Here is a 22,260-nt window from a genome sequence, read left to right as displayed (position 1 = left end):
TAGTTTAATTGCATATGAAACAGCTATATAAAATAATAATTTTGAGGGCTAAATTATAGTTTGTGACATTTGAGATCATGCTACAGGGTGAACGGAGTAGGACGGAAGGACGAAAATGCCCCTGGGCTGGAAGTTTGAGTCCCCTAGCTCAAACACTGTTATATCTTCATTTAATTAATAAATTAACCGAAGAGTAAAAATGACAAGTTGTGCTTTCACAGGGATTTGCTAGTTAACACATTTTTTGACCAAGCCAGGCTAGCTGTTTCCCCATTTCCCCCTTCCTCTATTCCTTATGCTAAGCTAAGCTAATCGTCTCCTGGCTCTAGCGTTATATTTGATAGAGGCGTGTTCAGACAGAAGGAAACTTTTGTCTCATGTCATTTGAGGAAATGTAACTGCTGGACCGCCCCAGACAGTCAATATACCAACTGTGCAGTTAATGGCTCTAAGTTAAAAATGGACACACTAACTGCGTGTGTGAAAGTGTTTCTGTGTGCGTTTGTGCGACAGCTGAGCCCAGAACCCAGAAACTCTACATCACTGTGTTATGTTCCTAACAGTCTCTCTCCTTTTCCGTCTCTGTACATTTATGGAGCGGATTCATAAAGCCTGTGTTCTATCTGAACACACAGTAACTCTCAGCAAGAAAATGCAAAAGCAGGTTTGTATATTTCCTTAAATGTCAAACTATTTCCAATAATTGATCTTCAGTGTAAGGAAGGTCATATGTATATGTTAGAGAGCCTGTCTTGTAACGAACAAAGCTGACAAAACGTGTCCCAGTCACATAAACAAATGACAGCAGGCGTCCGTTTAACCTCTCTCAGCCACCCACCTAGCTTCTCCTAATACACGTTATTGACCAGCCAGGCAGGAGATGTGACCCGTCGGCTCTGGAAACAGCCACTTAGAGAGGGTCTTTGTGATCTGCCTCCCTGCTGCTGAATGCCTCTCATTGTGTGATTAATTGTGTGTGAAGCAGGCTGTGTGTGTCTTAAACTGGCTATTAAGAGAATATGTTGGAGGAACAGAGTGGAAGAAAGAAGCAAATAGCCTACATACTTTTTAGATTGCATAAAATGACACTTGTGCATATTAACAATAAGGCCGTGGGGATGCGCTGCTTTTGTGTATTAAAACTGAATGTCAGCATTAACTAAGAAAAGATCTCTTTTGACAAAAATGTGTAATAATTGTTGAATATGTTGATGGTTTCTGTGCTACATAATGATTCTGATCTTTTTCTGAAGTTTTTATTGTTAAAGTTCCTACAGACAACACACACACACACACACACACACACACACACACACACACACACACACACACACACACACACACAAAACTCATTTAACTGTAAGGTGGCCTCATTTCATACAGGAAATGAACCCATTATCACTGACATCGAGTTTGTCACGTTTGACAGAAACCAGAGTGTGAATAAATGTTGAGACACTAGAATGATGTGCTTTCTGACCTATTCAATTTGGTATTTTATCAAAATAAGCTTAAATATTTTCCAGCCTTAAGAAAGTTTGTTTTGCACAGAGAAAAGGTGTGGAAGATGACTAAGTTAAAATGTATTAATATTTGCGACCCTAAAAATCTTATCAGTTTCTTGGGAGTAATGCTGCAGTTGTGGGTTGTCATGGGTTGCAGAACAGACTGTTCATGTTCTGAATGCGTAACGTAGCCAGCAGCTAGTTTTTAGAGATGCTCAGTGAAAACCCCAGGATCTCAGTCTGGAACTGCTAAAGTATCACCTGCTGATGTGTAAAAAATGGCAACAGATTACTCTTCTAATTTAGTCCTGTATTAAGATTATACCTTAGATGACAGACAGCTACTTTGACAGTTAAAAAATACATAAATAAATAAACATATACAATCATTTCCATATTCATTTGACATTAATATGCAGTTTTTCTCGGTATGTAACTCACAGGAGAGACACAAGGGCTTCAACTGTCATTGTGGTTTAACGCCTACTGTTGCAGCACTGGAGCTATACCTGTGAATAAGATAAGGCAAACCAAAATCCACACTACTGATTATTAACCAGAAAATAAATTAACAGGTAAAGTTTACAGAATCCTGTAGAAATCCTATTCTGTAGACACTTTGTTTCAGTTTAAAAAACATTTGTGGAGCTGAAATTTAAAGAGAAATGATATTGGAATTAAATGAGAGATATTAAAGTCAATGGAAATTTGGGTTAAATAATGTAGAGGATCTACTGTACAAGCGGTAGTTAATGAATATGACAGAATATATCTGGGAACTCTTTTAAATGTGGAAAAATGTGGATGATGTAATGATAGGATAGAGTCAGGTATTCACAGAGTGGGATTATTCCTTTTTCATTAATTGTATTGTCCACATACGCTGCTACACTGTAAAAAAGAAATGTGTTATTATTTGATATAGAAACTGATTGGCGAGGTGTGCGGAGATGAGAACGTTTTTTATTCTTCACACAACTAGTTTAGTCACTTTTAATTATACATCTAATTGCAACACCATCAAAGTCTTTGTGGGAAAGACGGTCAAAAGTGTCCGCCATTAACCCCATCTGTATGAGGGGGAGGAGGCTTATGACGACAACCTTCTACACTGCCATCGAGCGGCCATTTGGAACAGGTACTGTAGAAACACCTTTCCCTCAAGATGTGGTTGGACCTGGTCTGTTTGAAGCATACTGAGGTCATAAGAGAGCATCACTATGTTCTAACTAATGGTTTCCATTTATATTCACTGGGAAATGTTTATGTTTACAGTCCCACTGCCACACGCCTTCTGTTAAGGCCCCTACTGCAGGAACCCAGGTCACAGCTCATTCAATATCAATTAGTCAAGAAACAGTGGAGACAGAGTGAGTCACAGTAGGAAGGAATGAAAATGTGCCCTGATAGTGATCAAAAGTTGTGGAGAAAGCAAAGAACTTTTAACTGGGGGCCTACCCTGGGCTGATAACCTGGAAACTATTTGTGGGCTGTGTGTTTGAGGTACAGCATGTTTCTGTCAGCTAATATAATGTGAATCAACAACAACTTGCTTCATTCATTCATAGCACTTCCCACGAGTAAATGTTCAGATGTCATTTAGGATAACAGCCACATGAGTCAATGGTTGGCTTTTATAGCAGAAAGACTTGCGCATGCACGCATTTATAGAAACTATGAAAGTAAATGATGCTTGCCTGTTTAAGAAATCAACACTGATCTTATCACCAGCCTTAATGAGCCTAATAAAACTTGCCTATTAAAAAGTACTAGGTTTGTCACTGGCGGTGTTAGAGTTAGAGGTGGTAAGATTAGGTTGGGTGAGGTTAGGGTGTAACGTCTTCCTGGATGATACACTGATTGAAACCTGAAGTGAGATCACAAATGTCTCACACATTGGAAGAAACTTTTTTGAACGACAGAAGAACATACTCTAAATTAATAAGATTCCTGTTTAACATGCTGATATCTATTGTTTTATCATTTCATATCCTAAAAATCCAACAATGTAATTGGACATTAATTGAAGCTCTTACTGACTTGTGTGACCTGGCATGACCTCTGACGATCTGGATGAGAGCAAGTGGGCTGCATGTGTGCTTAATGATGGGTGTCCATCCTGCACGAGCCTCATTCCTCACAGCCAGCTTCACTGTTTAAGATGCTCTGTGGCACTGGAGTTGCATAAGAACTTCAAGTTACGTAAGGTCAAGCTGTGTTTTTTCAAGCTGAGTCCAGGTCTTTCCAGAATCCAGAAAAACAACATGGTAAAAAGGCTCAAACTGGAGTAAGAGTTGATGTTGGTGGACAGCAACATAAACTAGCATGTAATGTAAATATGGTAGCACAGCTATCATAGCAAAAGTGAAAGCACCGTGGCTTTCAACTGGTGTGGCTTAATAATACACTGACTACATGCACAGCCAGAGCTGTGGAACAAAGAAGCTGGCTAAATTGACTGTATTTTATCATTGCATTAATCTTGCAATATATCGAATTTCTGGCCTGGAATACACCTCTTAAAATGTTCCAGAAATTCATAGGAAAATAATAAACACCAAACTAATACATTAGTCAGCAGACTCAAAAAACTTCCACATTAAAATAAATACTTATGCTCATACCATTAGTTGCCATTATGATGAAGACAGACAAATATAATTTTGTTTTTCTTCCTTTAATTGCAAGTTCACATGGTGATTTATGCATTGAATGTGTTACATTAAAAAAACTGCATTTTTAAAAAAAAATACCTGGATGTGGATATAAAAGACAAAATAAGACTGCATTCAGTTTTTCCTGAAAATGTATGAGATCATTTGTGTAATGTCAAAGATATAAAAATGCATTATACTCTCTTTTTTATAATGAAATTTGACAAATTTTACTTTCTTAAACTGAACAAAATCTCATTGGTGCCAGGTTGTATCACACATTTATTTTTGGTGGTAGTTTTATTCCACGATATAAATTTACTGAATTTCTTTCCTTGAGTTTTGTCTGAGGCGATTAATTTATGTTTTTAAAAATATTTTAAAATCTATAATTTCACACAAATTCATGTTTAATTTAAAATTATTTACTAAAATTCACAAAATATTTACTAGAAACGAATGGCTATAATCCTTAAACACAAGAAACATTAGAAATACAAAGGCAGACGATACATTACTGTGAACAGGTCCAAACAGCATTAATCAAATACAAAAAAGAGAAAACAAAATATGTACAAAACTATGTATGTCAAAAATGAAGACAAATTCAATACTTCACTCACTGAGGAAAATGGCAGGAAAAATCCCTTCAACAATTCAGAGGTAAAATATTTTGAGGTATGAGCGTTCATGTATTTATTGATATAGTTTGGACTCAAATATGTAAACAAACATTTCTAACACAATCATACATACAGTATTACGTCAGTATTATCCTCATGTAAACACTTCATATACAAAAATGTAAAGAAAATAATATGTACAACATTATAAGTCTGAGACCATGTAGGCACAGTGAATTGGCACACTTTCTTTGAAATGTGTTTGGTAGAGTAGTAAATAACTCTTTGGTGCATAAAAACTGCAGCCGCTGGGAGGTAACTAGCAAGCAAGGTAATCGTTCATCCATTTCCAGTCAGTTTAGGATTTTATCATCAGCCTCTCCACCTACTGCTACTCTCACTATCAGAGTAGTCAAGAAAATCTCCAAAATGTCCCTTTTTCAGGGAGAGATAAAAACAGCTTTGATTTCAACTTGAGGCTTTTTCCAGTTTACCCAATGTGGTTTTAAAAATGTTTTCAATGAACATTTCTAATGTATTATGTAATTTCCTTATTTGAGTAGTCAATTACTTTAATTAATCAAATTACAGAATAAAAATATGTAACTCAATACAGTATATACATTGTACACAGCATAAGCACACATATTTTTACAAGCATACAAAGTAAAAAGCATGAATTCAACAGCTACAATTAAAGTAAAAAAATAAATACCTTCCTACAGTATATGAACGATGGATTCATTTCAGATGCAGCTCGTCTCTAATAACATCTAATGGTGAAGAGATATGGCTGACATTCAACTCGAGTGCTGAATTTGACAGCACTGTACCACTACATCTTTCTATAAACATTTAAGCTGTGTGTATGCCAATCAGAATATTTCACTATATGTGCCACTATGCAGATGATACACTGGTTTATGATATAAACCAGTGTATCATCTGCACTAAGGATTTTACTAGGTTAAAATGTGTGATCATTTGCCATAAATGATGATTAAAAGATTTTCTCAAATTTAACCGTTTAAATTCTTGTCACTCAGATTTAGCAGGTTTTTGGTCCATTAGAATGTATTTGGGTGCAATTTTCAAATTATACCTCACTTATAATTGAGCTGTTGGGTCCCCCACTGCACCTTTTCCCACAGGAATTGTCAGCTGGGCCTATCGACTGTCGCAAAGTCTTAATACAAAAAGTGATTGAGCAGTGTTGCCCCAATGTCAGACTGGCCACAAATCATACATTTTGGGAAATTAATTAAGCTTTACTTTTTTTAGTCAGGGACTCTAACACTGTTTTCTTATGTCTAATGTAATAAAGTGTAATGTATATTTTTATATGCCATGAATCTGCTAAAATAAACAAATATATACATATTTCCAGTTTTCAATTGTAAACATAGCTAGTTTCCTTGTCTCCTCTTCATTTTTTCTCTGCAAAGCTATCTTAAAATGTTCAATGTTGTTATAAATGACAACAGTTCTGTCTCTTGTGTCTTATTTCATTGTTGGTATCTGAATGATAAACTTCTTTTGTTTTCTTTCTTAAATGTAAAGTAATATATACATTTTTGAAAATAACTTTCACATGTCAGATGATCTGTCTGGAGTGATGGTGCTGGCTTCTTTGGATTTATATTTTCCAGTCTCTGAATGAAGGTGATGCTGAGAAAAACCTGTGAGGGAGAATGGAAAATGTTTAGGGATAAGAAACATTCTGAGGACATTTTGTTATAGTTTTAATATACGTACTTACCGCCAGTCTAATTGGCAATCTTACCTGTTTGTGCGCCACCATTCATTCTAGCCTGACACCCAGCTATGTGTGGTGGTCTTCACCCTCTGGGGAAACCCATGAGGCGCAGCTGCTGTGTCAAAGTTAAAGTCTAACGCCCCACCATCCATGAGGGTGTCATGGAGGACAGTCTCCATGTCACATTCAAACCTCTCAAGGGACATGTTGTCCAGGTCACTGGGCAGCCGCTCCTGATGATGACCATGTGGGTGAACTGAGTTAAGTTCCCTGTAGCCATTGTTGCTGCCGTAGCTTGCGGAGACATCATTAGTGTGTGCTGGGTGTCCACGGGGCAGCTGCATGCATGTCCTCAGGCTGGTCATTCGAGGAGGGGCCCCTGAAAGACTAGTCAGGGGGATCATGTTACAGCTATTCAAGTCTCGTGAGGTTGAAGAACCCTGGCTATGTATAACTTGTGGATTAACATGAGGAACTGGGTGACTCTGTAGAGGATTCATCATTTTGACTCCATTATGACCCCCCATGTGGCTCTGACTGCTGTAAGTGGGCATTAGGCAACCTACCCTCCCAACCTGAGGCACATGTGTATCCCTAGAGGGCATCATGTCCCTACTGGTATCTGCATCTGAGGTCAGCAGCTCTTTGAGGAGGCCAGCGGGGCAGATATACTGGTTCTCATAAGCCCTAAAGCCCGGCTTAGTCTCTGGGAGTGTCTGCATGGGAGCAGGGGACAGGGAGTTCATCCTCACCTGGCTGTACATGCACTTACGGTAGTCCTGCTGTGGGAGCGGGGTCAAGCCAGTGGAGCTGTAAGGGCTACTCTGAAGCATAGCAGCATTTGGGGAACGTGAAGAGTCAGAACCCAGCTGGGGGGCTTTAGGGGACAGCAAGTTCAAGTTATCCAGCAGACTTTCCATGACAATCTCTGAACCATGTTGGCCCATGGATCCAGTCACCTCGGACAGGCTAGGCAGGGTGGAGGTTATCTTGGTCCCCGGCGCTCCAGGATACATCATGTGGCCATCAGACTCACCCAGGTCATCCTGTTCAGAAGGGAAAGGTGAATGGCGACCACTTAGGGTGCTGGCGTCAGAGCTGGCGCGTGTCCTAAAGGAACTCCACGCTTCGAAGTCCTCGTTACTGTGGGAGTGTGGGCTCCCCAGCCAGTTAGAGTACTGGGAACCAGGGCTGCCCGCTCCTCTCTCAACCCCTTCCTGTAGAGCCATCTAAGGATAGAAAAATATGAAAAGCTCAAACAGGTTGCCATGAAAGATTACCAGTGCATTATTCTAAAATGTCAAACTATATTCAGCAGAATTTTAAGAAAAAATGTATGGCCAAACTATACAGATCGAAGTTTGAATGTGAGTATAGTGTTAATAAAAGGGGGACTGTACCTTTTTCTTTGTGGCTCTTCCTCTGCTCTTGGCAAACTTACTGTTGTTGTCCATAGAGACAGCTCTACGTCGAGGTGACTTTCCGCTTTTTCCCCCCTCTGGGTTCAGCATCCACCAAGAACTTTTTCCTGTTCCCTCATTCTGTATGCGTACAAAGCGGCTGTGCAGAGACAAGTTGTGTCTGATGGAGTTCTGGATGGGAAGAAGGGAATCACATGTCAATTATTTGTGGATGTCACAGTTATTTCTAGGCTACAATGTGGCTAGGGGCATCAAAATAACTCCACAACTGGATTTATTTAATGATTTTCTTATGATATTGGGCAACAAGTTGGTCAATGTTTTCCTTATAAATGACCCCTAAATATTCCAGTACATCCATAAAGTGCTGTTTAAAGGCATGAAAGTCATGTAATGCAAATAAATGCTGACCCTCTGGTCTAAAAAGAAGAAACTGTGAGTTATTCCTGGTTGCTTTTTAGTGGGAATTAAATGAGAATGTGTATTGCTGCAGGGGGAACGTTTGTCATTTTCCATAAAGAGTGGTGAAGAAGCTGGTAGTAAGTAAGTAAGTGCATATGTCTATATCTTCGTTAACAATATTGTGTCTACCGATCTTTTTCCACTCCCTATTCACGCTCTCCAGTAAAAGACATTGGTTACTTTGGCATGAAGGAGCGAGGGATGTGCGGGGTATGTGGTGTCATTTATTTTACACTAAATAAATATTTGGTACTTTTGCAAGACAGATGTTAGTACAGCCAGAGTTCAGCATATGTTACTGAATATGATGACAGACAAAAAAGAAGATGGCTTTAAACAGACAAAAGCACAATAAGTACGCACATACAGTACAGTATATCCTAGTAGCATTTTAGTGCATTTTGACTTATGGCCTAATTAAAAGTGGAAACTCTTACAGGTGAAATGATTGGAAGGGAATGGTAGACATGATAAGGAAACTGCATCATACATCTGGCTGAAGACATAAAACTATACTGTTGATGCGATTTTCACATGACTTGCATTGAGTCTCAAGCATGATTTGCAGACTAAGCATCTTCTTGTATAACATTAAAATGTGGTAAAAGTTTATGTCATCAAGCTTTTATCATCCTTTAATCGCTTGTAGTTAAGGCTGTGAAACTGGCTTGCTTTGACAAGTCCTATATTAGAATTTATTAGTGTGGTCATCCTACTCCCACCCCACTGCCCTATCCCACCCTTCTTTGCAGCAGCTCTGCTCTGTCAAACTTTAAAAACAGAACAGAGAAAACAAGAATGGGTGAGTTTAGAAGACATGTTAAAGAACATATTTAACATCTCTTTACATTACATAAATGTACCTACAGTAAACTGACGATGACTTTAGCTGACTGCTGACAAATACAAAATCTGAATTGTCACTGTTGGTTAAATGTATGCATGCATCATCCAAATGTCTCTGGGCATCTGTGTCTCAAACCCAGCATACTAAAACTATGCTGCTGAAAGAGCACATTCAAGAAAATCTCATGAATAAAACTTTGGGTTTAACCACCTTGCACTTTATTTTCTATGTGGTCACATTTGTCCTTGTGCTAACATGTATACACCTAAAGCCTCATTCAGTCAATTTTCTCTAATGCTATGTTATGAACCCTAAAAAGGATACAGAGGCGCCTCCTGCGGTACTTCTCTCAGGAAGAAAAACAACGATGGTTGAGGAGCAGAGAGACAGTCACACGGGAGACAGACGTACTGTACAGCCTGATCTCTCTGGACAAAATCTTCCTAATATGTGACTTGCTGGATGGTGGGTACAATAAAAGACCAATGTGCAATACAAGACGTACTAGCAGGGAATTTCCCTTGAATACCCATGTGAATGCAAAAGCAGCTCCCTGCAGTTAGTGAAGCCAGATGTCCCTAACCACAGGATTCAACAGGGATATACAAAGCATGGAGATAAAGACACTCACATTTAAAACAATAGACGGATTGTCTGAGTGTGTCTCTGAAATGTTGGTCTTGGGTTGGGTTTTAGGATTTCAGCAAATGCATTCAATGCCTATTAATCACCAGTATATGACTCATATTCCATCATATTAAAACAATATAATTAGGTCTCATTTAATTTAGATTTATTACCCATTTAATTTAAAGAATATCAACATTCATAACTTTCTAACAGAAACAAACCATGATTTCATACGGAGGATTGCTTTTTTAAAGCGATACATACATTTTCAATTATTTTATGTAGCTGCATAACCAGAGTGACACTTCAAATAATTGTAGCAATAGAACAAGCTTAAAAATATGGTATGGTATAATATTATTTTGGATGACTGTCCCCATACAAAGGCACTGAACCACAGCAACTTCAACCTCAAACTATACATCAACAGCAGCCTTGTGAAGCCTGATCCTGAGTGGAGGCAGTGGCCTGTACATGAATGAGACATTTTTTTACTGAAAAAGAGAGCGAGGGGAGGTTACAGAGTTCGAAGTGAGGCTTGGGAGGGTGACAGAGTGAGATGTTTTTGCCGGGAGAGCTAGGGTCAATGAGTTCACTGTGTGCTCCGCAGCCAGCACTGACAGAGACATGCTAACAGGTTGGATGGAGCAAGAACAGAGCGAGGAGAAGAAGCATCAGATGTGACGTGCTGGGTCGGACTGTCTGCTCTCTGACTCACCACAACAGAACCCCCCATCCCCCTCTCCTGAACCGGACCCCTCCCTTCTCTTCCACTGACTTTTAAATAAGGCTTCCTGTGTCAGAGGACATCCTGCACATGCAGACTTGAGGTGGAGTATACACTCACTATTGCATGGCCACAGCATGCAATGATCAATCTGACTTGTCTGCATTTGATTCATGACCTTTTCTCTACGTTTTTTTTATCTTTTTATGTGATCACAATCTGTAACCGAAGACAGGAAATGAGTCATTAGTGGAGGACCTGAGACCTGTGCAGTGTGCTGCACACCAACTTTTATTCCACTAACCAAATGACATGTCTTGCTCACACACGACTGAGATCACTAGTGATATGCAAATATCTACAGCTTCTGATTGGAGCCCACAATAGATCATGGACTGCATGACTGGGTCCTGGGAAGGACTATTCTCTACTCGGCCTGGGATAATCCTTGTCTCAGACAGACCTCACCTCAGCCCTAAGAGAACAAAAGGCATCCCCTGCCTCACTAATTCAGGAGGTGCCCCACTCACACATTATTCCTCTGAAAGCCGACCCAGGGCGGCCTATTATTGTTGCTAAACTTCTTTATAAAACATGTTGTTATGGCCCTCACTTTTAACTGACTTTGAAATAGTAAAATATGTGCACCTGTAGCTGTGTGACAGTTCATGTGAATGTGGGGAAGAAAGAAATCTATATGATCTCCATAACCTTTTCTTGGTGACCAGGGGAGTTCCCAGGCACAGATTATGGAGGCCTGTAAGTGACAGAAATGTTTAAGAGAGACCTACTGAATAACTGTTGACTCATCTATTGTAATATAATGCTGCTTTGCCATAGCCATTTGCCGCTCTTGACTTGAGGACAAAATATCTTATGCTGTGTTTGTGTGAGGGGTCGGTCGATTGATGTCTGTGAACTTAAATAAAAAAGTAAATTCTGCATCATTGCTAGATTTGCAGAAACCAACAGATTCTTGCTCCTAGTCTTTAATGGATCGGTGCTCAGAAAATATATTGTTCTCTTTCCCATCTGTGAAGAAATAACATTTCTTGTTGCATCTGGTACAAACTGGGACTACATTGAAGAATATGTAAGTTTTAACGTCACACTGGTCAGCTGGTGCAAGAACGTTGGACATGGGAAAGGTCTTTTTGCTTCTGACAAAATCTATTTTCAGTCTGAACAGTACAAGCTGTAAATACAGTGCAGCAGACACCAGTTGTCTCTCTAGCTGTCTAGCTGTCTCTTTGAGCCCAACTCAGATACATGGTAGCACTTAGAAAACCATTATGGAGAATCATCCACCATTTTACATCTCTTCAAATGTACCCAGTGATCTTTGAATCATCTGTGATCAATATCATCAAAACAAACCGCTGCAGCATGAAATGACTCCTCCTACTGGACTTCAAAACAATCAAACTGACACAGCTGCTGTTCCTTGTGTAGTGAAGCATGAGGCTTGCAGTAACGGTCGCAGGATAAGTAAACAAACAGGGCCCGGTTGCAGGGACAGGTGCAGCCACAGTGAAAGTGGCCTCACTTGCAACTGGTCCAAGCGTTTTACATACAGCACCAGACACAACCACAGACAGGACCGAGGATCCCCCAGGAGACCGACTGCCGGAGAGAAGCTGCTATCAGTAACTCAGTTTCATATCAGTGATGAGGCCTGATGTTTAGTTAGTGATCAGAGACTGGAGGGAAAAAGGAAACATACAGTGGCCTCATGCAGCTACAGTTATCACAGGTGAGACTATGTAACTTTGAAATAATAATTCATAAATACACAGACATAATTTTGCACTCTAACATGACCTTTCTATACTTATTCTACTTCTATACTCAGTTTTAGCATGTCACAGATGAACATTTCAAGGCTTTTATCACAGAAGTAAAACAAGAAGTAAACACCTTTATTGAAATGCTCATCTGTGACATGCTAAACTAACTTTAGCTCATATTAGCCACCATTAGCTTCAGATCAAGTAAGGCTGTAGCAGCAAATCCCTTGGGTGCAACATATTTTTCTATTTTAGTATTTAGTGTTGTGTAACCTTTTTTTTATTTTATTTTCTTACTTCTAATCAGAGATCCACTGACCTCGACGCTGGGTGCAGCCGCCCTCAGAGCATTGTTATTGTTAGGAAAACATGTGGAAAATTGTGCATAAATCAAAATCACGTTAACAGCAAAGTAAGGAAGCATGCTAATCTTTTTAGCTGCCATTGAGCAGATCAGCTGGGGCAAACTTGTGTAGCTCACAAAGTCACATGCACAGAGCGGTTTTCTATTAGTGGTATGTGGGTGATATGTCCGAAATTAGCATCACACTATTAATAATCATTTTTATAGTGACATATATCATGATATGGCAAATGTATGCATTCACAAATAAAATAATAAAACTGATGCTCAGCGTGTTCCTACACAAGAGTGCATTACAGCAGATATAACACATTTTGTTAATTTTTCCAAAACTATGAAACAATATGTTCATGTCATTACAATGTAATTCTGCTGAAAGATAATACTGATAATATTATTCCTGTCAAATTATAATGCAAGACAGGCTCGTATGGTCATATGACAACAGGTGCTAAATAAAAGGGAACTTTTAAATAAATCATTTGTGAAAAAGGCAAATAACTTAAGTTGACACTGCTGGACCTAATGTGTGTATTGTCAACACACTGCTTCTTCATCCTGTGCTGTATGCTGGCTTTTGCTGCACAGTGTGCAAAAATAAAAACTGTCTGACAAGTAATCAGAAGCTGTCCTATAACTACCACTACAAAGCAGTCAGATAGCTGGTGTAAATAAGAGAGCACAGCACTTGCAGAGATTACATTAAAAGGACAAGCCACTTCCTGACAGTGTCTTCCTGTGTACCCCCCTCCCTCCCTTCTCCTCTGACCCAGGAAGCGCAAGCAGAGTTGAAAATGAGCGTGGGACCTGAGTTTCCTGTTATAGGGCGGTAAAAAAGGCGAGCACGGCTGCAGAAGAAGAAGAAGAAGAAGAGCTCTCCGGCTCAGTGTGGAGACCGTGTCGCCTCTTCATGACTCCGGGCACAATGCAGGCTATACTTCATTAACACTGAGCATCAAACTCAGTGACCTACTTCTGCAATGGCTTCAATGTGGGCTCGTGAAAAAGAATGGGGAGCTTTGTGTTAGGAGTTTTACATAAACAAGTGCTGTTGTTTAAAAATACTCGTAATATATCATACTTAAATCATACTAAATATTCAGAAACACCAAGATGATTAAACTTGATCTCTAATCTTTCTCTGCCTAGTCTTGAGAGTGACATTCTTTGCCCATTTTACGGGGGGTGAAAAAGCCAACTCCTTGTTTGCGGGATCAGACACTAATCTCAATTACCCATGTCCTTTATATTTTGTACAATGGATTTGAGGCCAGGTTCTCTTTGTGAACATAATATAGATGGGGATTATTGTCCTGTGCAGGCTGGAGGACAATGCAGAAACCCACATGCCACAGATTCCAGAGACTCACACGTGTGTAGACAGCAGACTGTACACAGGCCTCAACCCCGAGCTCGCCAGTCAGCTGACTGCTCCCCTCCTTCCCTCAAGCCATTGACGCTACTCTTTGAAAGCCCCTGCCCCAAGCCTCCCTTTCTTCATGGGGTTACTTGAAGCTTTCAGTGGGCCTCTTTAGGTTCAGGGCAGGCCTCCCTTTTTAACCTTGTGATCCCAAGACAAATAGCTGGCAGTTATTCAGGGTTTTGTTGTTTTCTTGCCTCTTTTAGTAGCTGTTATCTATTTTCAGACCTGTGTCCCCAAACTGAGTCCATGAGCCTACAATTGAACACCTGTTTAAGGGGGAATCATTTTAAAATTGACCCTTTACTCAGCAAAAAATGGAAACTAAAACTCTAGTATATCTGCCAATGACAATGCTAACTTGCTGTTTAGCACGTATAGTGTTTATCCTTGTTCAAAATCTTAGTTTGCTTACTTAGCTACAGTAATTAGAACTAAACACAAAATAAAAAAACTAGAATGTAAGTGTTATGGTGCTAGATTAAAAGTTTAGCAATCACTTAAGTTACTACAATTACTGAGGGGGGACATCAATGTGCGTACCAAATGTCACGGCTGTCCGTCCAGTAGTTGTCATAAATGTTGATCTCACAGTGACACTAGAGGGAAACATCAGGGGATGAGCACAGTTATTAGGATTCATCCTCAGGGCACCATGAACTTCTGTACCAAGTTTCATGGCCATCCATCTAGTAGCTGTTGAGGTCAGTCAAAGTGGTTTACCGTCCAGTGTGACTAATGCTTATTTATCTGCAGAATAAATTACAGTTTCTGGTGTTATTTATGAATTACTTTATGAATATCCTTACAGTATAGTAGCCTACCTTTTCACTAGTAAAGTTACTTGAGGAACTTCAGTTGGATCAAAGTCAGCGTAGGTATAAGGGACGCCATTGTAGGACAAAGGTTAATTCATGGCACCATCATCATCATCATACAATCATACATGCAACTTACACTCAACCTGCACTTTCATTAACTGTCACTTGTTCTGAGGGATGTTGCTCAAATGGAAGCAGAGTGAGCTTTTCACTTAAGTGCATCCTGAATAAATACCTTCAGTGTTGTCTGTCACTATTTACACAGTATCTAAACATCATCTATACGATCAACTGCCACTAGGTACTGATTTGACAGCCGTGTTAAATGAGATAGTTTGGTAAACCACTTCACAACAGGCAGCAGGTGCACGTTGCCACGAAAAACTCTACATTTATCCATAAAGGGCTGGTTCATAAATAACCAAACTGCCTTATATCTGTGTAGCACAACAAAACAATGGCTTTCACGCACTTCATCACCTTTAAAAGGTTTAAAAAGAAACTGTAGGTAAAATACTTTCTTACATTTTTAAATGAACACCTCAGAGCCAGTTAAACTTTACTTCCTGTTCCATTATTTAAGGTCACAGTTCACTGAGAAAAACAGTGGCAATACCAGTAAGATGGTAAAGTACCTTGCATGCTGCACACTGCCACTCATAGGCGCACCAGTATCCCAGGGGAACCAGTCCTCCCAGTTGGCAGGGGCCCTCCCTTGTGGCGAAGGCGCCATGATTGCTAAGCCACACAATTTTTAGAGGGAAAACAAAAAAAAATCTCCATGACATGAGGGAGACAGGAAGCTCTAGCAGCAGCAGCATCGCCCTCGCCCTGCCCTCTACCCACCTTCAGTTTTTCTAGGTGGAGCTGTATAATCACTGAGGTTCAAACTCAACGCCCTCCACCCACCATGAGGTCTCTGGCTTATCTCTATCTGTCATTTCAATCAGGGACACTCATGCATGTGGATTCTAGTCAATACATGGGCTACGATATGATACAAAACATAATAATAAGCAGGCTGATCATTTCTTTTAGCATGTGACGGGAATGCTGGAACGGAATAAAATGACTTCATATAGAATTAGATGGACAAACATGATCCATATATGGCCTCTGTTATTGGTTCCTCCTCTTTTTCCAGCCCTGACCCTCGTGTTCTGCAGGGCGGGGATGTTAACACATGGCACTGTTTTCCATCCACTCTGCAGGAAATGCATCATAGTTCATTGTGGGGGGACTGTCGTGTTTTTTTAACAGGAAAGTGTAAAAATAACTGCTAGCCGGTGGTTCCAAGGCCCGGTGAGTGTGCCAACATTCAGGAATGCAGAGGTTGAAGTAGAGATGTGTTGATTTAATATTAAAGATAAACAAGCCGGAGCTATTGTTCCTGACAAAAATCCAGAAGGCCTTTGGTTCTTCATTGAATGGCATACGATGAAAAGAGTGGCTACAGCAGAACTTTTCCCTCTAACAATGATAATATGACTTATATTAAAAAAATAAAACCAACAATAGGGGCAGCAGGGCAAAGTAGAAGGTCCAGGTACTTGTAGTGCAAGTACTTGTTTTGGAAAGTGCACTGAACAAGCATCATGGATGCGTCAAAGGATGATCTGTAGCTAACCTCGGGTTAAAGGAAGGCTGAAAAAAAGAATTGGTTTGATGGTCTCTGTGTTTGATTGGTTGTAAATCAGGACTAATCTATTATCTTTTCCAAAGTGTGAAACTGAGATATTAGAGAATATATAAGAACTTAATCAGTATAAAACATACAAAATATGACATACTGGTTCTGGTTCTGTGAGGCTTTACACAGCAGAACTTTGAGCTAAACATGCTAATGTTGGTATAATGTCCCCCAATACTTAGCCTGTTAGCAGGCTAACATTTTGTGAATTAACAATGAAAAACAACATAGAGCTGATAGAGCTGAGGATGATGGGAATGTCATTAGTTGTGCAGGTCATTTTGTCATAGACTAAATTGGAGGGGCCAAAACTGAAACTTAATTGTGGTTCGGCATTTTAAATTAAAATATTATTATAATTAAATTTAGAATTCTGACCTGCTGGTGGCATTGATTAAAAGTTGAAGGATCACCAAAGTTATTACGGTTCAACCTGAGGGGAACATGGAGGCGTGTCAATTTCATGGCAATCCATCCGATAGCTGTTGAGATATTTAAGTCTGAACCAAAGTGGTGGACTGACATGACTATCCGTAGAGCAATGGCACTGATGTGGATAAAAAAAAAACAGGCCACGGTTGTAAAATTTGGGGCCACTGTCTTTCATGCCCTGGAGGTCTTGGAGGCTGTATGCAGGATCACATGATTCCCACAACTGGGGCTGGACAACAGGACCTGACAAATGACCTCGATAACAATGAATATAATTATTTTTTGCGGGTATTTCCTCTCCCTTGTTTTCTTACTTCTGATTTGCACTGTTTGGGTACGGTATAATGAGCTAAAGACACTGATTATTGTTAGTTTATAGACATTATCAGTATCAAAAACGGTGGATTCTAACATCAATAGAAGTAAAATAAAAGAAGTAAGAAAATATGTTATTCAAAAAGCGATGCAGGCTGCCAATTATTTACAGATCTTGGCACAGAAAGCACGGTCGGCCTTATTATGAAAAGTCAAACCCTCTGAGCTCCACTTGAACAAAAGCAAACACCTTCAGCAGAAGGCTTGAGAGGGGGCAGAGAAGGAAGTGACAGGATAAAGAGCAGCGATCCCTTTCTCCAAGCTGTAGCATCCGCTGAGGAAACTCTAGAAGACAGGGACACAAAGATATGAGCGCAAAGCTCGGGAATGGAGGATGTTTGACGTTGTTCCCAGCATTCCCTTCTCCCAGCCCCTTCCCCTCCAACACACTCCCCAACACTGATTGAGCTGTTTGTGTCGCCTCCTGTTATTGTCGCAGGAGCTCCGAACAGTTTACTCCACGCTGCTTCCCTGGCAAAACTCTGTCTGCTTTCCCACCAGCCAGTGCACATATATGTAACAAAGTGTAGCTGAGGAGCTGCAGAAAGACTAAGAAAAGGAGGAAAGGGAGGTTTAGCAGAGCCATAAGTCATAATACAAGTGGGTGTTAAACAATGAAAACTATATTTGATTGAGGTTCACAAAGGTATTTCCTGACATAACTTTGAAATTACGTCTTGCAAGAGTGGAGGGGTCACAGGAAGGGCTGCAAAGCTGAAATATGAATTTGTTCGAGTGTACAGATTTCAGCTTCTACTTTGGGTGCATCTTTGACTTTGTCCGTCTGCTTTTGTCCTTAGTTCATTGTCTCTCCTTCATGGCTGAGTAACTTCCTCAGCCGGCGAGACAATATTAAAACGTGGATTAGTTTGTGCAGGCATTACGCAAATGCTTTGCAACTTCTCCCTTGAACTAAATGTTTCCAATACATTTCTATGCCGGAAAGCACAGCTTTCAAATTTTAGGACTGTACCAGGTTTTTTTCGGTGACTGTTGAAATGCCGCATAGACCATGAGTCAGTATGTTTTATGGTAATACTGAACTAGATCATTACCAGTAAGGTTTGCTCAGGAATAGGAGAAGGTACATCTGTGTTGATCTACAACATATTATTCACAGTCAACACTGATTTTTCAACCATCACTCAGTCAAGCCTTGTTCTCAAACACCTTGTTGACAGATATATAATAAAGCTAAAGATATCTCCCAATATGCCCTCAGTGTTCTCCACACTAAAGATTATTTTTGCAGTCTTCTACTTCAGGGTTTTATGAAGAGAAACATTCTCAGGCTCATGTCTGAGATGTTTACAGTCAGATTCCTGTCCTCTGCTGCATTAGAGCTGTACGTTTTCTCACTGACACAGCAGAGAGGCGTGTGCTGCCACTGACAGAGGAAACCACTCCAAAACATCAAAGGTTACTGAGATGCCAAAGTTCAGCAGCAAGAGTAACATGAACATTTTTGTGTGACCCTTTTTACATAACAAAAAATACTTTACTCTCTCTCCCTGGGGCAAAAATGATTATGTTCCTATTATAAATCACACTCAATATTGGCCTGAAATAAAAGTTAAGAACAGCAGCATGAAAAATCCGCAGATCCCTGATTTAAGTGTAGATATTATTGTAGATATATTCTGGCAGAGGTGACAGGTAGTAGTAGTAGTAGTAGTAGTACACTAAGTTTTGAATGCAAAACCAAGCACTTATCTGTGCAGCCTGTCAGACTGGACATAAGGAGTGGACAGTAATATTAAGGCTGTACTGCTTACTGCACAATACATACATACATACATACATACAGTTGTCTGGATGGGATCAAAAGATACATTCATGTACATATAAGTCAGAAAGGTGCTTAAAAAGTTAAATCGCTCTGTCATGTTGGACTGACCACATGGCAATGAGTGATGTCACACCAGGTATTTTGCTGTTGGCACTTTGGGAGTACAAAAAAAAAAAAACAGGTGTCACTTAAAACATAACTAACTCAACCATCACTAATTTTAGTGATTTTCCTGCTGTGACGAGTCAAAATGCCTCAAACAGGGCCTGTCATGTTGTCCCTATACATTCCCTATAACACAACAGTATTCAGCAGAACAGCATGGAGCCTGTTTTAAACTGCTGAGAGTTACAGAATGAATTCAGTGACCTTTGGCTGATCTGATTTTTGGAAGCAGGACTTCAGAGGCAATGAGTCTGCATGCATGAGGCAAGACTGAAACAATGCAGAAACAAAATCCCCAGCATGTGTAGACCTCTGCTCATTATAATGTGCAAAGAGAGCATCAGTGTAGTCACACGTTGCTGCACATGAAGTGAGCAGATCAGAGTCGGTTCAATAACTGAGTCTTCAGAGCAGTATTGTCCCTACGTATGAGTTCCTAACTGCATTGAATAACACTTATATATCCAAAAAATAAAATTACTGTAGCGCTTTTGGGCTTTTGAAAATACATTTCCACGAGAATATCTACATCTTCCAACTTGTATTTTTAGTTGGAGTAAGCATTAAAGGTTACATCCTTACACATACTGCCAGTGGTCACATCTCAGGTTCATCCTAAACATCTGGATGCTTGCGTCCGCGCGCACTCCCACTGACATTAAGCCCTCATGTGCACGCAAACACTCACCTTCCAGCCCGCGGAGCTGTTGCTGTCCCCTTTATCCTTGAAGTAAGGGACACTCTTCACCATCCAGTCGTATATCTGAGACAATGTCAGCCTCTTCTCAGGTGAGCTGTCTATCGCCTTGGTTATGAGGTCAGCGTACGACATGTTGCCCCAGGCGTTGCGACGGGACGAGCTGCTCTTCCTCTGGCCGCAGCCGCCCAAGGGTGCGACACCGGGAGGAGGCACCTGTTGCTGAGGCGGCAGCTGCGGACCCGGTAGCTGCTGCTGCTGCTGCTGCTGCTGAAGATGATGATGGTGGTGGTGGTGGTGGTGGTGTTGATGCGCACACTTTTCCTCCCGACACTGAAAATCATTGCAGGGCACAGGCGGTTTGTGCTCAGCGTACTCTTCATAGTCCTCCTCTAACAAGCCGAGGTTGCTGATGAACTCGGCGTTAGCTCCCGGCTCCTGCTGCACCGACGGTGCCGGGGAGGATGTGTTGGAGCTGGCCGGGTCGTTGAGCTCCGGCCTGGGCAGCGGCCAGGTGCAGGACCGCGGACGGGAGAGAGGCTCAAATTCTGGGTCTATTTCGACCGGCGCTGTCGGTAGTGGCGGTGCCTCAGCCATGTCAGTCTCACTGTCACACAGACGCTCACATGCAAAATTAATATTAATGAAAAAGGAAAAACCTTAAGGTGAAAACAAAACAAAATAAAAGTCCAGCACTAGGCCGGACGGGACAGGAGAAGAGAGTTCGGTAGTTTAAAAGTCAGAGAACAGTTTCGTTCAAGGTCTTCACTGAAGTTCACACCATCCTGCACCGCCTAGTTGCGACTCTTGAGTCTGCCGCTCTGTCTGTAACAGCCGAGAATAATGCTGCCTTCACGGCCCACTCTAAGGCTCCGTCTTTTCGGTTCTACAACTTGACGGTGCATTCAAGTGCTCTTCAGTCAGAAATCACCACTGAATTGCAATATATTTATTTACATTAGTTAGCACACATTCATATTTTTCATGGAGGGCATGAGAACCCAGCATATTAAACGTATTAGCTGTACAGACTCACAGGAAACTGTGTATTCAAAAGTTAAAAGTTAGATGTACTTTATTTTTGGCTCCCTCTCCAAGGAAGGTCCAATGAATTCTTCAAGGTCTGGGGCAAGTACATTAAGAATAGTACATTTCACAAACTACTAAATTAATTATGGAGTGGTACAGCTTCTACGTTTTTTTTTGTGTGTGTGTATTTGCTTGATTTTAGGAGATGTACAACATGAATGTCTGATTAAACATCCTCATTAATATGTTTATGTATAGTTGTTTTTAAGTGGTAAGTTGTTGTTTTCTTAGTGTACGTGTATGTTATTGCTCCCGGGTCAGTGCCTAATGCTCACTTCTTTATGAAAATACATGTTTTAATTCCTCTATGGCACATTATATAAGGCAATTGTATTTCTCATTGATGTAAGTGTTGTATATCCCTGCAAAAACCCCAATAAAAAAAGTTAAGAAATTTTCTGCCATCTAGACAAATCTGTCTCCGCTGAGTTAGCAAGAACACAGGAGGTCTCCTAGTTATTAACACCAGATTTATAATCATATAATGGAAGGGATCTGTCATTATTTCTCCCTGTTCTTTGTGCCACCTCAGCCCCACCACATCTTGTTCAACTCTGTCGCTGCAAATTCTTAAGTAACTTACTTAATTAATTCATTATTAAGTAATTTATTCCTGTAATTTTAACGTATTTTGCCAGCACCTAAAAGCAGAGGACCGCCAGAGATAACTGTTTTCTCTGGATGTCCTCCTTGTCCCCTTTGGTTTTCAAATCCTAAACTTAAAATGGGACTACAGCTCACAGCTGCCAGTGCTGCCCTCTAGTGGTTCGTTTGAATATAAGAAATGTCTGTACAGATTCAGGGGTCTTTCCACACAAACACTATTTTTTTTTTTTTTGTGGCCCATACACATTCAAGTGAGGAAGTGTTGCAAACATCTTATCATGCCAATCATGACTGTGTTCAAGGAAAATTGAACAAAATGTGGAAATGAGGCACTCTCAAATGTCAGGCTCTTATTTTCCACACTTTGTCAGACAATAGATTGCAGAGGGTGTTTTTAGAG

At 40.4% G+C, this 22,260-nt stretch overlaps 1 protein-coding gene across 1 annotated transcript; it reads right to left on the bottom strand.

Annotated features, from left to right (window-relative positions):
- Nucleotides 1-4,166: 4,166 nt before the first annotated feature.
- Nucleotides 4,167-21,007, bottom strand: LOC127363935 (forkhead box protein O1-A). The gene is made up of 4 exons (XM_051400902.1): nucleotides 20,157-21,007; nucleotides 7,939-8,130; nucleotides 6,566-7,767; nucleotides 4,167-6,461 (listed from the first exon to the last, which is right to left on the bottom strand). The coding sequence occupies exons 1-3, from the start codon at nucleotides 20,760-20,762 to the stop codon at nucleotides 6,589-6,591; spliced, it is 1,977 nt and encodes a 658-aa protein (XP_051256862.1). The 5' UTR covers nucleotides 20,763-21,007; the 3' UTR covers nucleotides 4,167-6,461; nucleotides 6,566-6,588.
- Between the last annotated feature and the right edge of the window lie 1,253 nt (nucleotides 21,008-22,260).

The sequence above is a fragment of the Dicentrarchus labrax genome, unplaced genomic scaffold, assembly GCF_905237075.1.
Source record: "Dicentrarchus labrax unplaced genomic scaffold, dlabrax2021, whole genome shotgun sequence".
Classification (NCBI taxonomy): Eukaryota; Metazoa; Chordata; class Actinopteri; family Moronidae; genus Dicentrarchus; species Dicentrarchus labrax.
Note: the sequence above shows the minus strand (reverse complement) of the source record. Positions and strands in the feature narration are given on the sequence as shown.

Bases quoted from the DNA above. Each gene is read 5' to 3' on its own strand.
- LOC127363935 (XM_051400902.1), bottom strand. From the start codon at position 20,762: ATGGCTGAGGCACCGCCACTACCGACAGCGCCGGTCGAAATAGACCCA. The intron at 8,131-20,156 runs GTGAGTGTTTGC...CTTCCCATCCAG, and splicing joins ACAGCTCCGCGGGCTGGAAG to AACTCCATCAGACACAACTT. The intron at 7,768-7,938 runs GTACAGTCCCCC...TTCTATCCTTAG, and splicing joins GAAGAGCCACAAAGAAAAAG to ATGGCTCTACAGGAAGGGGT.